The sequence below is a fragment of the Oratosquilla oratoria genome, chromosome 14 (assembly GCF_046742065.1).
Source record: "Oratosquilla oratoria isolate Oo_2021 chromosome 14, ASM4674206v1, whole genome shotgun sequence".
In the NCBI taxonomy this organism is placed as follows: domain Eukaryota; kingdom Metazoa; phylum Arthropoda; class Malacostraca; order Stomatopoda; family Squillidae; genus Oratosquilla; species Oratosquilla oratoria.
The window spans coordinates 62,801,705-62,820,016 of NC_134790.1; the positions used below are offsets into that span (position 1 = coordinate 62,801,705).

Below are 18,312 nucleotides of genomic sequence, written 5' to 3' on the forward strand. Positions count from 1 at the left end.
TAACCTAGCATCATATAGCATATTTGAAACTTCATTATTTGGAAACTTATAGGAACTTAATTATAATCTAGAAGGAATCCTAGACTAATAAATTTGTCATTCTACCTTCCTTCTGCATCATTTCTTGGATTTGTGGCTATCCAAGTTGTTCAATTCGGATTTACACTAGTTACAATGCAATTTTCTTTTTGGCTACCCCCCTTGTAAGGGGGAAGCAGCCTTGGTATATGTGTGTATGTACAATGCAATATGAGCAAGCACCCTATCTGTCAAAGCTTCACTATTTTGCTGCTATGGGGTGGATAGGGGTTGCTGCTATCAAAGGTGTTGACATTAAAGGCACCAATAGCAAGTCTCCAATTCAGTACTATCTAATCCACAATAACATGCAGCATACCTAATCTGTTGCCCTGATCTTTATCTTGACATAACTAACTTAAACAAGCCCTCATATTTTAAAAATCAATTGTCTAGCTGAACACAAACCTCAACTATAAACATATAAAACAATTCTCCTAATCAAAAGGAAATACAAACGTACTATGGACAAACAGTAAAACAAATCTAATTTATTTAGCTTATCCAAACATAGAATGTGGGGCGATTTAATTGATGTCTTTAAAATTTTCCATGACTTCATTAACATGAATGAAGATAATTATTCTATTGTGGACTGTAGTAATGTCACAAGAAATAATGGCTACAAAATAGTTTATAAAATATCAAACACTAATGAATTAAAAAAAAAAAAAAAAAAAAAAAAAAAAAAAAAAAAAAAAAAAAAAAAAAAAAAAAAAAAAAAAAAAAAAAAAAAAAAAAATCAATACATTGTGTATGTTTGTAACAAACTACCTGTTCATGTTATGAGTTCAAATAAAACTGACACATTTAAAAAAGTACCTAAACAAATATATAGCGTCCAACCCCAATCTACCTTATTTCTCAGCATCATAACCTCATACACTTAAACCCCAATCTACCTTATTTCTCAGCATCATAAGCTCATACACTTAAATTAAGTCAATGGTACTTAACCGTTTCTACTGTTTACAGCCCCTTTCAATTCACAAGCAGCCTCAAGTAGACCAATAGGTCTGATGCTGTTTGCACCTCCTTTGTATTCCTTTGTAAACTATTTTCTTTATCTCAAAAATAGCACTTTAACTTGGATAATGATAGTATTTTCAAATTGTAACTAAACTAAATAGTAAAAAATTATATATACTTTAATCAAGAGCTAATCTATACCAGAAAATAAATATTGAGCAAATGTAATATCATGAATAACCAGTAAACATGATGCTGCCTAATAATTTCTAAACTCTCCTTGTAACAATTTGGTAATATTACTTACCATAAAGAGTTTTATTGATGATCTTTTCATGCTTCTCCACAGCTTTATCATTTGTGCATCTCCTGTAAAAAAGAATAAAAGAGATGAGCCACAATATCTCTACAAAGACAGAAATAGATTGATATCAATAAAAATGTATAGATGGATAGAAGGCCTAAGTGATGGACATGTACATAATTAGATATAAAGGCAAACAAATATGTGTGTATTTCTGTAAATTATTTATCTAATTGTGCTTACCTAACTGTAATATACAGGAAAGAAGCTATACTCAAAGGATCCTGTCTCTTTTTCTCCAACTATTATGTCTACTTCTGATTTTGTTTATGGTTTTAGCTTGAGTTATATCATCTTCTATACTCTTTTATAAGTTGATGTATCTATGTGGAAAACTGTGTTTCTTAACATAATTCAAATATGTGATCTTCAATTTGCTCCTATGACTTTCCAATGTCCTCCTATCTCAAACCAAGAGATCTTTGTCAGTTTTATTTATTCACTGTAGTGACTTTAACACTACAATTATGTTACCTTTCTTTCAATGATGGTAGGTCCAATATTTCTAATCTCTCTTCATACACTTTATCTGCTAGACTGGGTACCAGTTTGGTCACTGCTCTTTGTAATCTTTCAATCTTGTTTATATACCTGCTTCTTCAAAAACCTCACTATCCACTATTACTTTATGAGATTCTTTCCCAGTGTTTCAATGTACTGATGACTAACATGTAAAAGAATTTATGACATTTGCATTTATCAGTTATATTGTTTTCAGTTCCTTTCTACCCCTTCTGGTTGTAGAATGTTTCTAGCTTGCATTAATTTTTCCTCTGTTCTATTGGTGTTTACTTAATTTGTGCAAGTATTGATAAATAACATCCCTGAAATGAGATTAAAACTCATCAGCAATTTCCAAGCTTTATTCAACACCAAACCATGTAATACCATTTCATCTCATTAAGCAGCCTAAAGAGCTCTGCAAGATACAAACAGCTGATAGAACAAGTGAGGTGTGACAATAATGAAGCAATGTGCAATAATAGTAGCACTGGCCCCAGAGACGAAAGCTATGATGGTAGTGAATTTACATGAATGGACAGTTATTCTATTTACCTAATTGTATCTTACTGGAAGGGGAGCTATGCTCGTGGTGTCATCTCTGTATCTCTCAGTGTCTAAATTGTTCTTAAATTTGTGTATGGTTTTTGCACACACTATCTTTTCATCTAGTTTGTTCCATATATCCACAACTCTGTGGGGAAATCTGTTCTTTTTCAGGTCTCTTTTATAACTGTTCATTTTAAGTTTCCCTCCATGTCCTCTTGTATTTCTCATATCCAAACTTAGTAAGTTTTCTCTATCAAGAAGACTTACTAAATTGGGATACAAGAAATACAAGGGAACATGGAAGGAAGCTCAAAAAGTACAGTTATAGAATAGACCTGAAAAAGAACAGCTTTCCCCAGAGTGGTGGATGTATGGAAGAAACTGGATAGTGTTGGAAATCAAAGAAATGCTCATGAGGGGTTTCATTCCTCATGGTGAATAGGAGTGATCTTAATGAATGTAATGCCTCTGGAAGCATCACTTTCCAATGTTGTTTTCTCCAACAACAAGTTTGTATTGATAGACAAATGGCTTTCCAAATAATGCCATTGTACTGCACCACCTGACCATTACCAATGGGATGGAAAGGAGTTGTTCTACTTGTTGCAACACCCTTTTGAGTAGATACGTCTTGAGTTCTTGTGACATGAAATAAGTGCCTTGATCTGAATGAATAAAGGAAGGCAATCCACAAAGGCTAAATACTACTTCAAGACAATTACAGTTTTTGCATGTCTATTTGGACATAGAATGTCTGTTGCATGTCTATTTGGACATAGAATGTCTGTTGCATGTCTATTTGGACATAGAATGTCTGTTGCATGTCTATTTGGACATAGAATGTCTGTTGCATGTCTATTTGGACATAGAATGTCTGTTGAGGAAGGACGGGAGAGGACAGAAGACAGGGGTGAATGGAGATTGGTTGTATATGGATGATGTTGTGATGCATGAGGGTGAGGTAGTACGCGTGAGCAAAATTTGACACAGCCCGAAGGGATTTCTCCCCGTCTTCTCCTTTTATGCATGGGGGGACGGAGAGGGGGGTCACCGATTTAATGAAGCGGCCTTGCTGTGGATGTGCCGTGTCTTGCAACACTGCTTCTGACCCAGGGCAGTGGACAAGGTGCAGGGATGACCCATCATCCAGGAGGTTCCAAGATGAGAGGGAGGGTGGAGGGGTGTGGAGTGTATTCTGGGATGGAATGGATGGGAATAATTTTATGCCTTTTCCTTTTTGACTACCTCTCTTGTAAGGAGGAAAAGCCTTGGTATACATATGTATTTGGACATAGAAATACAAATGGAAAGTGGGAATACTCATCAATAATTGTGAGCATGTATGTAATGTTGAATATGGCAATGGCCCCTTGAAATCAAGACTGAGATGCTCCTCTGGTTGAGTGGCTTTAACAAAGGTCCCTTCTACTGAATGATAGAACTTTGGCAAGTTGTGCACAAACTTCACAAGATGAACATGATTTCTTTACATCCTCAGTGGAGAAGGGAAGGTTTCTTGATGACAAAGACCATTGTGAATCTCTGAGGTTAGACTTAGATGAAATAGAACAGCAAGAGGTTAAAGTTAAGGTATCAGGTACAACATTTTGCACACCAGGCTGATACTGTATTGTATAGCTATAGGAGATTAGTTCCAGTCTCCATTCTTGTATTCTATTATCTATCTTAGATCATCTTCTGCTATCCAACATGAATGCCAATAAATGCTGATTAGTATTTACCTAGTTGTATTTTGCGGGAAGGGGAGCTATGCTCATGGTGTCCCACCATTGTATCTCGTATTGTCTAGTTTGCTTTTAAACTCATGAATGGCTTTTGCACATTCTATTTCATTATCCAGTTTGTTCCAAGTGTCCAAAACTCTATGTGGAAAACTGTTTTTCTTCAGTTCTCTTCTATAGCCATGTATTTTTATTTTCTTTCCATGTCCTCTTGTGTTTCTCTTGTCCCAGTTAAGTAAGTCCTCTCTATCAAGTGTCTTTGTGCCTTTCATGATTCTGTAGATGGTCAGTAGGTCACCTCTCTCTCTTCTTTGCTCCATTGTCGGTAACTCCAGTTTAGCCAATCTCTCCTCAAGGTTAAATGCTGTCTGGCCAAGAAGTGATTCCATTTTCATACAGCCTTAATAATAGCTGTAACCTCTTCTCCACTGCTGGATAATGCAATTCACTTCCCTGGAGAGTCCGTGACATGAAGGTGAAGGCTACTGGACAACCATCTTGGTTTAATATTGCTGATATGGCAACTTCAGAAGCATCACACTCTACAATAAATGGAAGGTTCTCATTTACAGAATAAAGTGTAGCATCCATAAGCTCCTTTTTCAAGAGATTGAATGTGGCTAGTGCTGTTGCACTCAATGAGAAATTCTTTGTATTCACTAGAGGTTGGATCTTGTCTGAGAAATTTGGAATCCATTTATCATAGCAAACAAACATCCCCTGTGCTCTTCACAATGCCTTTATATTTGAAGGTGATAGTTCTTGGAGTGGATGCAGTCTGTCAGGATCCAGCTTTATAATGTTAGTACCTACACAATAAATGAGAACATTTACTGAGGGCACAGATATGATCAATTATGCTTCATTAAGTGTTAGTTTCCTGCTCTTGACATCCTCCATGAACCTCTTTACATTATGATCATGTTCAGTCTAAGATGATCCTACAAAAACAATAGTGTCTAGATATGGGAAAGTATTTTTTAGGTTTTCCTCTTGAAATAGTTTTTCAGTGACATGCTGAAAAGCAGCTACCATAATAAGTGATACCAAATGAAATTCTACAAAACTTATACAATTTCCCATCAACTTCAAAGGCAGTGAACCATTTTTCACATTCTTTGATCTTAATCCAATGATAAGTACTCTTTAAATCAAAGGTAGAAAAAATCTTATACTTTGCAAGATCATGTACTATTTCTTCTATCTGGGGCAATGGATAAGCATCTAGTTGTGTATACTGCTTGATGGTCTGACAGTAGTCAATACAAAACTTCTTTTTATGTCTGTTAAGTTGATCTTTTACCACAACCACCTGAGCACACCATGGGGATAAGCTTGGCTCAATGACTGCGATGGGTTTACATCCTTGACTATTGCTGAAAAGAGACAGGCTTATAAGAAATATAAGTGCTCGGGTGCATCTAATGACTATGAAAGTTATGTATCAATAGAGAGAGATTTAAAAAAGACAATAAGAAAAAGAAAACGACAATACGAAATGAACATCGTTGAGAAATCCGAAGAGAATCCCAAAGAATTCTATAGTTACATTAGAGATAAAAAGGTTGTTAGGAATCACATTGGTCCACTATTATCTGCTGATGGTCAACTTGAATATTCAAATGAAGGAATGTGTAATATCTTAAACAATTATTTTAGCTCGGTATTCGTAAACAAAACACCTCAAAGTGAACTCCAAACTAAAACCTGTGAAAAGTCTAGGGTAAACTTACTACAGTAAATATAACAAAAGAAAAAATTAAAAGGTGTATAGATAAACTCAAAGTTAATAAAACACCAGGGCCTGACAGTTGGCATCCAAGAATCTTAAAGGAAATGAAAAATGAGATTGTTGTTCCATTAGAAACTATTTTCAAGAAATCCATCATATCCGGAGATGTCCCAAGATAATGGAAGCTAGCTAACGTTACTCCCATATTCAAAAAAGGTGACAAAAAGAAGCCAAATAACTATAGGCCTATAAGTTTGACTTCAATCGTAGGAAAAATAATGGAAACTATCATCAGAGATGCTATCGACCATCATTTAGAAAGTAACTGTTTGATAATTGATAGCCAGCATGGTTTCATATGGAAACGTTCTTACGTGACTAACTTACTCGAATTCTACAACACAGTTATCTCGAATTATGACAAAGGAAACAATATAGATTTAATATATCTAGACTTTGCAAAAGCTTTTGATACCGTCCCACACGAAAGACTATTTACTAAATTAGCTTTACACAGAATAAGTGGTAGCCTATTAGGTTGGACTAGTAATTGATTGAATGGTTGAAAACAGAGAGTTGTTTTAAATGGAAAAACTTCTAGATGGAAAAATGTTACAAGTGGAGTTCCTCAGGGTTCCGTTCTTGGACCACTTCTATTCATAGTATATATAAATGATATAGACCATGGACTAAAATACTATTTCCAAATTTGCTGATGATACAAAACTGTGCAGAATGGCAAATGATCACTTAAACTAATTAGATATTCAAGAAGATTTAGATAAATTACAGCAATGGTCTGAAAAGTGGCTAATGAAATTTAACACAAGTAAATGCAAGGTAATGCACATAGGTAAAAATAACAGTAAGTACGATTACAAGTTATTTGGAAATTCGTTAACAAAAGTGGATAGTGAAAAAGATCTCGGCTTAATTATCAGTAACATCCTCAAATCATCCAAGCAGTGTATTTCAGCCTCTGAGAAAGCAAATAAGATTCTAGGACTGACTGTGCAATCTTTTGATTTCAAAAGTCCATCACTCATTAACAAGCTATATAAATCGTTAGTTCGTCCACATTTGGAATATGCTGTTTCCGTATGGTCACCGAATCTCATTAAAGACATTGACAGACTGGAAAAAGTACAACGGTGAGCCACAAAACTGATTCCAAATATAAAAAATAAATCATATGAAAATCGACTAAAACATATGAATCTGTTTTCCCTAAAAAAGCGTAGACTCAGAGGTGACTTGATACAGGTCTTTAAGATTCTAAAGGGAATTGACAACATCAAAAGTGACAAAATTTCCACACTGAATGAGAATCAGACAAGAAACAATGGTCTCAAACTGTCCGGAAATAGATTCAATTTGGAAGTAGGTAGAAACAACTTTGCCAACCGTGTAGTTAATGAATGGAATAAACTTCCTGTACAGGTAATGCAATGTAGTTCAGTTCGAAGCTTTAAGAATCATTTAGATAAACACCTAAGCAAGATACTGATTATAATTCATTTTATATTATTTGTTTTTTGTTTTGTTATCATTTGTCTGTTTGATTTTCATTTATTATTAGTTACAGTATATGTCAATTTATAATTATTTACTATTTACCTGTTTGTTTATTGTTTAACTATACCTATGCATCTATTTATGTATTTTATTTATTATTTACATTATTACAGTTTATTTATTATTTTATTATTATTATGATTTTTTTTTGCATCCGACCTAGATATGGACCAAAAGGTCTCCTGTCGGCATGCTCCGCCTTTGTAATCCTTTGTAATCCTTTGAGGTAAGTTTTGAAACAGAGATGGCTCATCGATTATTACTACTGCTAAAACACACACCAAATTTGTACTGGTAATGTCAAGTTCATATTTCTAACTACCATACTGTAAAGTTGCATTCTTGTGTTGTATTTGGAAGTCATAGCCCAAGATGATATTACAACACAAATCCTTTTAAGACTCCTAAGCAAGCAGAGGTATATTCTTGGCCACTATACATCAAAGTTACATTTATTATTGATGATGCCATTCACAAAGAAACTGAAAAAAGTATTGCTAAAAAGAGACAGGCTTATAAGACACACAAGTGCTCAAGTGCAGCTAATGACTATCATAGTTATGTACAGTATTAATACAGAGAGATTTAGAAAAGACAATAAAAACAAAAATGACAATGAAATGAATATCTCTGATAAATCCAAAGAGAATCCCAAAGAATTCTATAGTTACATTAGAGAAAAAAAGGTTATTAGGAATCACATCGGCTCACTATTATCTGCTGACGGTCAACTTGAATATTCAAATGAAGGAATGCATGATATTTTAAACAACTATTTTAGCTTAGTATTCATAAACGAAACACCCCAAAGTGAACTCCAAACTGAAACCTATGAAAAGTCTAGGGTAAACTTACTACGGTAAATATAACAAAAGAAAAAATTAAAAGGTGTATAGAAAAACTCAAATTTAATAAAACACCAGGGCCTGACGGTTGGCACCCAAGACTGTTGTGCCATTAGAAATACTTTTCAAGAAATCTATCATAACCACTAGCTGAGCGGGTTAGGGCATCATTACTTGTGGTGAAGGTTGATAGGGGGGAGTTTGTGATGTTAAACCATATCATCATCATCATCATCATATTTGGAGATGTCCCAAGAGAATGGAAGCTAGCTAATGTTACTCCCATATTAAAAAAAGGTGACAAAAAGAAACCAAGGAACTACAGGCCTATAAGCTTGACTTCAATTGTAGGAAAAATAATAGAAACTATCATCACAGATGCTATCGAACATCATTTAGAAAGTAACTGTTTGATAAATGATAGCCAGCATGGATTCAGATGGAAACATTCTTGTGTGACTAACTTACTTGAATTATACAACACAGTCATCTCGAATTATGACAAAAGAAACAATATAGATTTAATATATTTAGACTTTGCAAAATCTTTTGATACTATCCCCCATGAAAGACTATTTACTACATTAGGTTCACAAGGAATAAGCAGTAACCTATTAAAATGGACTATTAATGGGTTGAATGATCGAAAACACAGAGTTGTTTAAAATGGAAAAACTTCTAGATGGAAAAATGTTATGAGTGGAGTTCATCAGGGTTCCATTCTTGGGGCACTTCTATTTATAGTATATATGAATGATATAGACTACAGACTAAAATCTATTGCTTCCAAATTTGCTGATGATACAAAACTGTGTGGAATGGATCACTTAAACCAATTAGATATTCAAGAAGTATAGACACGGTAAAGGAAACATGGACTGGAGGTGAAGCTTTTATTCCTGACGTTTCGTCTATCAACTTTCTCAAAGGAATGAGCATACTAGATACATACAGAGTTTATATACACATCAGGAATAAAAGCTTCACCTCCAGTCCATGTTTCCTTTACCGTGTCTATACAACTTGTTCACATGGATTTTCATATTCAAGAAGATTTAGATAAATTACAGCAATGGTCTGAAAAGTGGCTAATGAAACACCAGTAAATGCATGTTGATGCACATAGGTAAATATAACAGTAAGTATGATTACAAGTTATTAGGAAATTCATTAACAAAAGTGGATAATGAAAAGGACCTCAGTGAAATTATCAGTAATGATCTCAAATCATCTAGGCAGTGTATTTCAGCCTCTGAGAAAGCAAATAAGATTCTAGGACTGATTGCACAATCTTTTGGTTTCAAAAGTCCATCTCTCATTAACAAGCTATATAAATTGTTAGTTTGTCCACATTTGGAATATGCTGTTTCTGTAAGGTCACCGAATCTCATTAAAGACATTGACAGATTGGAAAAAGTACAACGGCAAGCCACAAAACTGACTCCAAATGTCAAAAATAAATCATATGAAAATTGACTAAAACATATGAATCTGTTTTCCCTAAAAAAGTGTAGACTCAAAGGTGACTTGATACAGAGTTTTAAGATTTTAAAGGGAAATGACAACATCAAAAGTGACAAAATTTTCACACTGAATGAGAATCTGACAAGGAACAATGGTCTTAAAACTGTCAGGAAATAGATTTAATTTGGAAGTGGATAGAAACAACTTCCCCAACCATGTATTTAATGAAAGGAATAAACTTCCTGCAGAGGCAGTGCAATGTAAATCAGTTCAAAGCTTTAAGAATCATTTAGATAAACACCTAAATAAGATGGTGTACTCACTGTCATTTATTTTATACTATTTGTTTATTTATTTTGTTATCATTTGTCTGTTTATTATTATTTGTTTGATTCAAATTTATTATTAGTTATATGTAAATGTATTATTACTTATTATTTACCTGTTTGTTTATTATCTAACTATGCCTATGCATTTATTTATTTTATTATCATTTATTATTATTTTTATTATTTATTATTATCTATATGGAGGAGATATAAGGAAAGATGAAGTGAAGGCAGTTGTTAACATGATGAGAGCAGGTAAGGCACCTGGTCTGGATGGATGCCATGCAAAATATATATAAGAAAAAAAGGAGGTACAGTGATGGTGGACTGGCTGATGAAGTTATTTAATGTTTGCTGGAGAGAGGGTAGAGTGCCGGAGGACTGGAGGAGTGCCTGTATAGTTCCACTTTACAAGGGAAAAGGGGACAAGTGTGAGTGTAGTAGTTTCAGAGGGATTAGCTTGTTAAGTGTAGTTGGGAAGGCTTATGGAAGGACCTTGATTGAGAGGATTAGGAGAGGAACAGAGGGAGTAAATGGCGAGGAACAGTGTGGATTTAGGATAGGTAGAGGTTGTGTAGATCAGATTTTTGTGGTAAGACAGATATGTGAGAAAGCTGTAGGAAAAGGTAAGGATGTTTTTTGGGCTCTTATGGATCTGGAAAAGGCATATGACAGGTTAGACAGGAAGGCACTGTGGGAGGGTTTGCAGATATACGGGATAGGAGGAAAGCTTCTAGGAGCTGTCAAGAGTTTTTACGAGAGTAGTAGAACATGTGTCAGGATTAGAAATGGAGAGAGTGTGTGGTTCAAGGTAAAGGTGGGACTTCGTCAGGGATGTGTTATGTCGCCCTGGCTGTTCAACTTATACATGGATGGGGTGGTGCGAGAGGTAAATGCAAGGGTGGTGGGTCAGGGATTGGAGATGTTCAAAGAAAATGGAGAAAAGTGGGAGGTGAGCCAGCTGTTGTTTGCGGATGTCACTGCACTTGTAGCAGGATCAGAGGAGGGATTGAGGAAGTTGGTGACACAGTTTGGGAAAGTGTGTGAAAGAAGAAAGCTGAAGATAAATGTGGGTAAAAGTAAGGTGATGAGATGTACAAGGGGTGAAAGTGGCAGTAGACTGGAAGTGAGCATTAAGGGAGAGCTACTGGAGGAAGTGGATAGTTTTAGATATTTGGGTGCAAATGTGGCAGGAAAGGGAGGAGTGGAGGTGGAGGTAGAATGTAGATTGAGAGTAGCGAGTAAATGCCTTGGTGGATTAAAAAGTGTAATGAGGAATAGATATTTGGGAATGGAGGCTAAGAGGAGATTGTATGAAGGAGTGATTGGACCAACAACACTGTATGTGGCAGAAACATGGAACATAAGAGAGGAAGAGAGAAGGAGTTTGAATGTGTTTGAGATGAGGTGTCTGAGAACTATGATGGGGGTTAATAGGCTGGATAGAGTGAGAAATGAGGAGGTGAGATGGAGAACAGGGGTGGTAAGGGAGTTTGGAGATAGGGTTGATGAAAGAATATTAGGATGATTTGGACACATGGAAAGAATGAGTGAAGAAAGACTAGTAAAAGAGGTATGGAAGGCAGATGTGGAGGGAGTGAACATGAGGGGGTGTCCAAGGATGAGATGGATGGATGGGGTGAAAGGGGCTTTGGGGAGGAAGGGAATGTCTGTTAGGAAGGACAGGAGAGGACAGAAGACAGGGGTGAATGGAGAATGGTTGTATATAGATGATGTTGTGATGTATGAGGTGGAATGGGTGGGGTGATGGGGGATGAGGTAGTATGTGTGAGGAAATTTGACGCAGCTCGAAGGGATTTCTCCCTGTCTTCTTTTCTGCATGGGGGACGGAGAGGGGGGGGGTCACCGACTTAATGAAGCGGCCTTGCTGTGGTTGTGCTGTGTCTTGCAACACTGCCTCTGACCCAGGGCAGTGGACAAGGTGCAAGGATGACCTGTTATCCAGGAGGTGCCAAGATAGGAGGGAGGGTGGAGGGGGGAGGGGAGTGGAGTGTATTTAGGGATGGAATGGGTGGGAATGGTTTCTATGCCTTTTTCTTTTGGCTACCTCCCTTGTAAGGGGGAAAAAGCCTTGGTATATGTATGTATGTATATCATTATTGGCTGCATGTTATTATGGTCCCGTCTGGGATAGTGACTGCATGTTATTGTGGCAAAGTAGTATGCAGTTGATACTTTAGGGTCTATATGGGGTGCCCCTACAGACCAGAGCCACACATCATTTTGTCTGTGATAGAGGAGGACTCTGTTCACAGAGAAATTATGACACTTTTATTATACTGCGACTGTCCCTCCGTTATGCTGTCCCCCAACCCCTTGTTACTGTCCTGTACCATTTCTCTGAATATTCATTTCCTTTTTTCGCCTACCCTGTGGTGGGGGATAGAATGCTGCCACCAAGTCTTCCCACTTGAATCATAAGAGGCGAGAAAAACGGGATGGGGATTAGGACTAGGCATCCTTCTCCCTGTAGCCCCACAGGGGACATTCCTAAAAAAAAGTAAAGGCATAAGAGGGTCTAGGAGTTTTCCAACCAGTACCCTAAGGTTTGGGTCTTTTAATGTGCATGGATGTAGTACAGATGAGAGTACTTGTAAAAGGGAAGAGATAGGCAGTATGTTTGTGAGAAGAAAGATGGATATGTTGGCTTTAAGTGAAACAGTTGAGAGGGAGGGGTGAGTGTGAGTTTGGGATTGTAGTTGGGAGGTTCTCAGGAGTGAAAAGAGGGTAAGGGAGAGAAGGGGTGGCTACATTAGTAAGTGAAGAGATAGGTAAGCATGTAGTGGAGCGGAAGGAGGTTTCTTCAAGGTTAATGTGGATGAAGGTGAAACTGGTAAAGGAGATGTGGGTTTTTGTAAGTGCATGTGGGCCTGGTAGTGAGAAGAGTGTAGAAGAAAGGGAGGCCTTTTGGATAGATTTAAGTGAGTGCATAGATGGACTAGGGAGAAATATCAATGTAGTAGTATTGGGTGGGAGACCTTAATGCTAGGGTAGGAAATGAACCAATAAACGGAGTGGTTGGGAAATGTGGAGTTTCAGGAAAGAATCGTAGTGGAGAGTTAATGGTGATGTGTTTAGAGAGTTAATGATAGCAAATACAGTGTTTAGGAAGAAAGTCAAGCATAAGTACACATGGGAGAGGGTGGTGGATGGAAGGGTGGTATATAGAGTGTTAATGGACTTTGTAATGGTAAACAGGAGTATAATAGGAAGAGTTAAGGATGTACATGTTCTAAGGTGAGAGAGTGGTGGGATATCAGATCATTTTCTTGTGGAAGGTAAGTTGAGAGTGGATAGATGGAGAAAGAGGAAAAAGACAAAAGATGGGAAGGTGCTTAGAGTGAACTGCTTAAATGAGAAAGAAAAGGAGAATGAGTACAAAAAGAAGCTGAGAGAGGAGTGGGAGGGAGTGAAGGAGAGAGTAGAACTAGGAGTGGAGGAGGAATGGGGATGGTTCAAGGAGGGAGTCACAAAGTGTGCAAAGATGGTGTGTGTAACAAGGAGGATGGGAGGAAATAGAAGGAAGGGTAGTGAGTGGTGGGATGAGGAAGCAAAGAAGATTGTAGAAGAGAAGAAGTGAGCTTTCATAGATTGGTTACAAAACAGGATGAGGGAAACATATGAGAGGTACAAAGAAAAGAGAAGAGAAGTAAAGCATAAGATAAAGGAGGCAAAGAGGAGAGCAGATGTGAAATGGGGTAAGAGTATGACAGAAAATTTTGAAAGTAATAAAGATATTTTGGAAAGAAATTAAGAGAGGAAGAGGAGGTGAATCAAGTAGAGAAAAGGTAAAAGGTGCAGATGGAGAGATGATAATGGAAGAGAAGGCAGAAAGGGGAAGATGGGCAGAGTATTTTAGGGAGTTGCTAAATGTGAAGGAGGATAGGGAGGGAAAGATAGTTGTAGTGGGAAGTGCTAAGAAAATGACAATGATGAGAGAGGAAAATGGAGGAGAAATAAAGAAGGATGAAGTGAAGGCAGTTGTTAACATGATGAAAGCAGATAAGGCACCTGGTCTGGATGGATGTCATGCAGAATGTCTGAAAAAAGGAGGTACAGTAATGGTGGACTGGCTGGTGAGGTTATTTAATGTTTGTTTAAGAGAGGGTAGAGTGCTGGAGGACTAGAGGAGTGCCTGTATAGTTCCACTTTACAAGGGAAAAGGGGACAAGTGTGAGTGTAGTAGTTTCAGAGGGATTAGCTTGTTAAGTGTAGTTCGGAAGGCTTATGGGAGGGTCTTGATTGAGAGGATTAGGAGAGGAACAGAGGGAGTAATTGGTGAGGAACAGTGTAGGTTTAGGACATGTAGAGATTGCGTAGATCAGATTTCTGTGGTAAGACAGATATGTGAGAAAGCTATAGGAAAAGGTAAGGACGTTTTTTTGGGCTTTTATGGATTTGGAAAAGGCTTATGACAGGGTAGACAGGAAGGCACTGTGGGAGGTATTGCAGATATATGGGATAGGAGAAAAGATTTTAGGAGCTGTCAAGAGTTTTTAAGAGAGTAATAGACAGTGTGTCAGGATTAGAAATGGAGAGAGTGAGTGGTTTGAGGTAAAGGTGGGACTTTGTCTGGGATGTATTATGTCACCCTGGCTGTTCAATTTATACAGTGGGTCCTCATTATATGGTACATATGCATTCCTGAAAACCTTACCGCAAATTGAAATTACTGTATATCGAACCCAAGTTTCGACTTATGGCAGATGTACCTTCTCTCTGCTCTTTCCTCTTCATGATATTTAATTTTACCTCCAAAACACGAGCAGATACCATATCTGTGAATTTTTCTTACCGTAAAAAGAATCGAGGGTAGTAATTACCAAATACTTTAACTGTGAATTTACCGGATAAAGAATTACCATATAAGGAGGACTCACTGTACATGGATGGGGTGGTGCAAGAGGTAAATGCATGGGTGGTGGATCAGGGATTGGAGATGGTTAAAGAAAATGGAGAAAACTGGGATATAAGCCAGATGTTATTTGTGGACAGCATTGCACTTGAAACAGGATCAGAGAACTGCGGAAGTTAGTGACAGAGTTTGGGAAAGTGTGTGAAAGAAGTTGAAGATAATTGTGGATAAAAGGTGATGAGATGTACAAGGGGTGAAAGTGGCACCAGACTGGAAGTGAGCATTAAGGGAGAGAGACTGGAGGAAGTGGATAGTTTTAGATACAGGGGGTCACCACAATTCGACAGGGATGGGGCGGTCTATCATCGGTCGAACCTGGGTTTTGTCGAATCATGATGCAGTTTTTCCCATAGGAATACATTGTAATTAGGGGGGATAGGGACCGACCTCCAGCCCAGACCCCCCAAAATATCACTATGACCTCTAAAAAACACTAACTTAGACTAAATCAGTAATATTAAAGGCTTCATTTATATCTAATTTTGTTTATTAAACACATTAAGCTGCTGTACAGTACATTTTTGGAAATAAAAACACTTGCAATAAAAAACTAACTTTTATTTAAAGATAAACCCATCTCCCACATACACATAGTACAAACACTTAGCAAAATATATGTAAGAAAAAAAACATTTTACTGGACATACAAACCTAGCTCCTCCACCTCCTCCTCATCCTCCCCCTTAAATCCCCTGAAGCATGTCATCGGTGAACTCCGCCTTGGTGATGGTGGTGTGGCCTCAGTGGTTGGCTGTGCTGCCTCCTTGGTTGTTGTTGTTGTTGTTGTCATTCCCTAGACTGTCTGTTCGAGCAGTTCCGTCTCCCCAAGGAATGCCACAGCCGAAACTGGGTTTTCCTACAAATCCTTTAGTGTATGTTGTGTTGTTTGCGTGCATGATTGTGTATAATGCAGTCTTCCATTATGTATTGTATGGTATGGGGTGAAGTGTTACATCCTGGGCAGCTGTTCACAATGCGGTCATCCAGCCTCTTCTGGTAGCTAAGAAGTGGTGGTTGGTGGTGGTGGTGGTGTGGCCTCCGTGGTTGGCGACACAGTGACAAGGCACGCTCCTGCACGAGCCCCATGCTGATCGGCATCTTGCGTTGTGTCCTGTCCTCTATCCACTTGATCAACATGTCCTCCATCATGTCAAGACGGGAGTCCCTTGAGCCATGGAGAACAAGGGAAGTCGTGGAAGATGTTGATGCAGCGGCCTGGCGGTACTTGTCCCTGTTCTCCCAAATCGTTGATACTGTTGATCTCGGGACACCCATTTCCGATGCAACGGCAGAATGAGCCATACCTGCCTCACACTTTCTTATAAGCTCAAGCTTATCTTTGAAAGTCAGGAAAGTGTGTTTCTTAGGGGTGGGGCCAGAGGTGGAACAGCGGAGCGTGGCTTGCCTCGACGATGGCTGGGGTGAGAGTGAGACAGAGTGGCGCATCGGGAGTGGCGGCAAATTCGACCGGGTGGGTGGCATCCGAGATCTGAATGTCGAATTGTCGAGTCTGGCTGTCGAACCTTGAGGGTTGGGTATAAATTAGCTACTGTCAAATTTGCGATAATTCAAATTGTGAACGGTCGAATTGTGGTGACCCCCTGTACTTAGGTGCAAATGTGGCATGAAAGGGAGGAGTGGAGGTGGAGGTAGAATGTAGATTAAGAGAAGTAAGTAAATGCCTTGGTGGATTAAAAAGTATAATGAGAAATAGACATTTGGGAATGGATGCTAAGAAGAGATTGTATGAAGGAGTGATTGTACCGACAGCACTGTATGAGGCAGAAACATGGAACATAAGAGATGAAGTGAGGAGTTTGAATGTGCTTGCGATGAGGTGTCTGAGAAGTATGATAGGGGTTACTAGGCTGGATAGAGTGAGAAATGAGGTGAGGAAGAGAATGGGGGTGGAAAGGGAGTTGGGAGATAGGGTGGATGAAAGAGTTTTGGGATGGTTTGGACACATGGAAAGAATGAGTAAAGAAGGACTAGTAAAAGAGGTGTGGAAGACAGATGTGGAAGGAGTGAACATGAGGGGGTGCCCTAGGATGAGATGGATGGATGGGGTAAAAGGGGCTTTGGGAAAAAGGGGAATGTCTGTTGAGGAAGGACAGGAGAGGGCAGAAGACAGGAGTGAATGGAGAATGGCTGTATATGGATGATGTTGTGATCCATGAGGTGGAATGGGTGGGGGATGGGGAGTGAGGGAGTATGTGTGAGAAAAATCTGACGCAGCCCGAAGGGATTTCTCCCCATCTTCTCCGTTTCTGCTTTTCTGCATGAGGGGATGGAGAAGGGGGGTCACCAATTTAATGAAGCAGCCTTGCTGTGGATGTATGGTTGTAGTATTTCTGCAGCTTTGTCTACAATATGGTTTGTGCATGTAATTGATATGTCTCCTGTTTTTACCTAGTTGTATTTTATGGGAAGGGGAGCTATGCTTGTGGTGTCCCGTCTTCATATCTCATTTTATCTAAACTGTTTTTAAATTCATGTATTGTTTTTGCACACACTTTCTCATCTAACTTGTTCCAAATGTCTATTACTCTGTGGAGAAAGCTGTTCTTTTTTAGATCTCTTCTATAACTGTCTTTCTTGATTTTCTTTCCGTGTCCTCTTGTATTTCTATCATCCCATTTTATTAGATCCTCTCTATCAATAGTTTCTAAGCCTTTTATGATTCTATAGTTATCAAATCTCCCTCTCTCTTCTTTGCTCTAATGTCTGTAGCTCAAGTTTTGCTAGTCTCTCTTCATATGATAGTTTTGAGAGTGTTGGTGCCAATTTTGTATTCTTTCAAGTTTTGTTATACATTTTTTTGTACTTAGTGACCATATCTTTGCTGTATATTCCAATCTTGGTCTTATCAAAGTGATTAGTATTTTCTTCACCATTTCTTCATCCAGGTATGTAAATGCAACTTTGATTGTTTTTATTAAATTATAAGTTTCTCCAAAAATCTTGTTTATATGTTTCTCAGGTGACATATTATTCATAATAATGACTCCCAGGTCCTTCTCATTTTCTACTTTTTTTATTCCTTCTTCTCCCAATCTATATGATCCTACTATTCTTTTTTTGCTTCTTCCAAATTCCATTACACTACACTTCTTAGAATTGAACTCCATCTCCCACTTCTTGCTCCATTCCCATACTTTATTGAGATCACTCTGTAGTGACTCACAATCTTCTTCAGTGTTCACTTTTTTCAACAGTTTTGCATCATCT

At 38.0% G+C, this 18,312-nt stretch overlaps 1 protein-coding gene across 9 annotated transcripts in view; it reads right to left on the reverse strand.

Annotated features, from left to right (window-relative positions):
• The window catches only part of LOC143032891 (receptor-type tyrosine-protein phosphatase kappa-like), a 984,894-nt gene that overhangs the window by 787,422 nt on the left and 179,160 nt on the right, over positions 1-18,312 (reverse strand). For all 9 annotated transcript variants that reach the window (XM_076198111.1, XM_076198115.1, XM_076198119.1 and 6 more), the window contains exon 4: positions 1,355-1,416. In XM_076198111.1, the coding sequence (XP_076054226.1) occupies positions 1,355-1,416 (62 nt within the window). The remainder of the gene's footprint in view (positions 1-1,354; positions 1,417-18,312) is intronic.